This window comes from Toxorhynchites rutilus, chromosome 2 (genome assembly GCF_029784135.1).
Source record: "Toxorhynchites rutilus septentrionalis strain SRP chromosome 2, ASM2978413v1, whole genome shotgun sequence".
Lineage (NCBI taxonomy): Eukaryota > Metazoa > Arthropoda > Insecta > Diptera > Culicidae > Toxorhynchites > Toxorhynchites rutilus.
Genome location: NC_073745.1, coordinates 283,981,632 through 283,985,472, shown reverse-complemented (window position 1 = coordinate 283,985,472; position 3,841 = coordinate 283,981,632). Strand labels below are relative to the sequence as shown.

Below are 3,841 nucleotides of genomic sequence, written 5' to 3'. Positions count from 1 at the left end.
AATTTTTTTTTGAGGGGAAATCGCGCACCGAAATCAAAGAGCGCTTGGATGCTGTATACGGTGACTCTTCTCCTTCGATAGCGACCGTCAAATATTGGTTTAACGAGTTTCAAAGTGGTCGCACGTTGGTTTTTGATGAGCCACGCCCAGGTGCCCCGAAAACGGCTACCACGGAGGATAAAGTGACAAAAATCCACGATCTCGTATTGGCAGACCGCCGATTGAAGGTGCGCGAAATAACTGAAACAGTAGTCATCTCAAAGATCGCGTGGGTCATATCCTGCATGAAATTTTGGCCATGAGAAAGCTGTCGGCGCGATGGGTGCCGCGTTTGTTCACTCCGGACAACAAGCCCAACCGTGAGACCACTGACGCTGTGTGACCCTGACGCAGTGTTTGACGCTGTTTAAGCGCAACCCGAAAGAGTTTCTGCGTCGTTTTGTGACCATCGACGGAACATGGATCCACTGGTACACACCAGACACCAAGGAACAGTCGAAACAGTGGACTTCACCCGGCGAACGTGCACCGAAGAAGGCGTAGACTGTCCTATCGGCCGGAAAGGTGATGGCTACCGTTTTTTGGGATTCACAAGGTGTGATCTACATCGACTACCTGGAGAAGGACAAAACGGTCACAGGGCTCTACTATACCGAATTATTGACTGTATTTTCCAGATTTGACCCTGTGCGACTTTTTTTTTGTTTCCAAACTTGACAAAGTCACTCGCCGGGCAGAAATTTGAGTCGAATGAGGAGGTCATCGCCACCACGGAGGTCTACTTTGCAGACCTCAACAAAACGTATTTTTCAGATAGATTAAAGAAGTTGGAGCACCGCTGGGTCAAGTGTATCGAACTAAAAGGAGACTATGTTGAGAAATAAATCGCCACTTTTACAATTTTTTGTTTTTTTGAAGGCTAAGTACTTGAACAACTCTTTCAATTCAACAATGTTTAACGTATCGTGGTGCCATGATAAACTCACCAAAAAGATATCAAGCCAATGAAGGAAATCTTGCAAAATTTATTACCTAAGAAAATGAAAATGAAACATAGAATTTACATGCGATTTTACATGTGAAATCACAACTTAGTGGAAGTGAATGTTAAAGATGATGTTAACTAGAGGAAATATTTTTTCGTTTCTGCGTTTCTTTTCCAAATTACCTTTGAGATATATTGTCCGAGACCACGAATTGATGAAAACGCCAGTATGTTTTTCGCGTATTTATGTTCGTTTTACCTAATTAAATTTGGCTACATCTTTCATACATTTATGTTTGGATTTAGCGTCGCTGGTATTCCACTGTCGTCATATTTATTTAAAAATCAACATTTACAAATTTACTCACTGATAGAACTCCTAGTAAAACACAACACTCACACTTATTAAATACTAGCTCGGATTCGCCAGTTTATTCTTGGTTTCGATTGCAATCGTGTACTCCTGCGAACTCTGGTGCTGGTTTTCTCGACTATCTCTTTTTCAGGTATACTTCTGCTTTCCTCATGTTTAGTCGGTTCCATAGTCACAACTTGCGGATCAGGTCCTCTCTCGTCGCCGTTGCTCTCCACTGTCACCGCTCCATTATTTTGCGATATCATATAGTAGGTAAATGCGTTCACCCAAAGATCACTTCTAATCCTTTTCGCAATATCGATGAACGAATCGTCATTCTCCATAAACCAATCCAGGAAGGTACGGATCTCCCGAAACCGCTTCCGCGAGGGCTGAAGTTCCGTTCCCTCCAACATCGGATTCCACTGGGTGTCCGTGCTGGTGGTGAGGTTATCCCCGTTCGTCAGCGTGATGAATTCCTTCGTCAAGACTTCATCCGCGAAGAAAGGATTAAGATCGAAGTGGAAATGTAATCGGTAGCCGGCTACGCCACCGACGCTGAACTCATCGACCCCTAGGTCATTCATAAACTGCAGGTGAACATCTTCTCCAGCGTCGCTGATCGCCGAGATTAGCGGGTGGTTGCTAATCACTGTCTGCCAAAAGTTGGGAATGCTCTTGATAATATTGTTACGTTCCCGAAACTGAGCCTCGAGGAATTGGCCGTTCGACTTTCCGTACAGCTGTTCGATTCGCCTCGAGCAGATTGCGAACTCTTCCAACACAAATCGCTTGTCGACATTCGGAGGCATTGTTTTCTGGGTGCCACTTTGAGTCGGCAGCCGGCAGTTGTTTCTTTTATCTGGTTAAACCAACGACCTACGGTATAGGCCAGGAAGCCACTTCTATATTTTGGGTGAAAATTAGTGAAAATATGTTCAAAATAACTAACCCACTTTTTCCAACGACTCCAGCAAATGATTTCGTTCTTGGAAATGGGCAACACCCATCAATGTTTGTCACAATAGTTATGAACAATTAAACACAGTAAACAAACAGGGCGGCAATTCACACTAGTGCATTCAAGGATGGCTACAATCAAACTATTGGTATCGAAACAAGAAACAAGAGGAAGTGATAGCTGTGTGAGCCGCTATGGGCCAGAATATTACGAACGATGCATGTGATCTAATGATTCCATCAAAAGGCTTGATTTGTCTTACCATAAACGCTACGGCTCACAGGCTTTCAAAAATTAAGTCTTTATGAAAAAGGAATGGAATTCACAATTTGTTGGAATGATTGATTACGATATTCGACAAAATCATCGTTGCCGATAAAGCTCAATCCTTTTCCAATGTGATTGAGGTAGCCATTCATTACATCTGAACGTAAAAGACTTCAGCTTGAAGGATAAAGTTGATACGATTAGAGATTGAGATAAAATACAGGAATTTCGGACAATGACCGGTACGGAATAGTTTTGTTTGATGGGAAATTACATGTCATTTATGTTTTGGATAAATATCATTCGAATGACCACCACTATTTTTTTGCATTATTTTTTTTTTTTATTACGATTGCTCCAATTTTTATTGATTAAGGTCACAGTACGAAATGATCATACAATCATACCCGCAGTGTGAATAACAAATTAATGTCGGATTTGATTCACATCAGTAACGGTAACTCAGTTTGCTGACATTGTGTTTCAGTCAGAAATGTGCCGCTAAGAGTTGCCGAAAATCCTTAATCAACCAAAGTTTGTTTTAATTGAACCAAACTAACAATTCAATTACTTACAACACATTAGCTTCCTAGAACGTTTCAGTAAAATGTCCAAGAAAAAAGATTATGACTGAAGAAATCATTATTCTGTGTAAGATTGAATTATTGTCAAACGAATGAAATGAAGTTTTTTTTTGCGTTTTAAAAAATGCTCCATTTTCCAGACACACAATTGGAAGTACTTACTTACTGTTTTGAAATATCTCTGGGCAACGAAACCGACTACAAATAATATATATCTTTAGAGCTCTGAAGCGAATACGATCAGGCTGGGAGGCGATCTGGCGTAGTGGTAACATCCATGCCTCTCACGCTAAAGGTCACGAGTTCAATTCTCACTCCCGACATTCTTCCAAAAATGGAAGTAAAAGTGACGAACCAGCCAAATGAGTTGAAAGTCACTATAATACAGATAAAAAAAAAAAAAGAATACGATCAGTGAAGGAGGATAGTTCACTATTCTAAGATCTGACAAGACCTGATCTAGAAATAATGAACTGGTAGGTTCAAACTAACTTGCCGTATTCTCCAGACATTTCTTCATAAGATTAATATTTCTTAACTTTACGCTGTGTCAGCATCGCCACCCATAAACATCATCATAGACGATCTTGATATTTCATTACTTCGCACAATCAAAATGGTAGGAATAGAGCAGGACCAATATTATCAAGTTTGTTCGAATGAATCTAACATGAATCTATAATGTTTGA

The 3,841-nt window shown here is 40.7% G+C and overlaps 1 protein-coding gene across 3 annotated transcripts; it reads right to left on the bottom strand.

The window, feature by feature from the left end:
* Positions 1-1,302: 1,302 nt before the first annotated feature.
* On the bottom strand, positions 1,303-2,433 carry LOC129769614 (protein SET-like). Of its 3 annotated transcripts, none has more exons than XM_055771992.1 (2): positions 2,293-2,433; positions 1,303-2,245 (listed from the first exon to the last, which is right to left on the bottom strand). In XM_055771992.1, the coding sequence occupies exon 2, from the start codon at positions 2,150-2,152 to the stop codon at positions 1,391-1,393; it is 762 nt and encodes a 253-aa protein (XP_055627967.1). In that variant the 5' UTR covers positions 2,153-2,245; positions 2,293-2,433; the 3' UTR covers positions 1,303-1,390. The 3 variants fall into 3 exon arrangements, with proteins under 3 accessions (XP_055627967.1, XP_055627968.1, XP_055627969.1); XM_055771993.1 differs by having other exon boundaries at positions 1,303-2,219; positions 2,293-2,427; XM_055771994.1 differs by having other exon boundaries at positions 2,297-2,427.
* Positions 2,434-3,841: the final 1,408 nt, after the last annotated feature.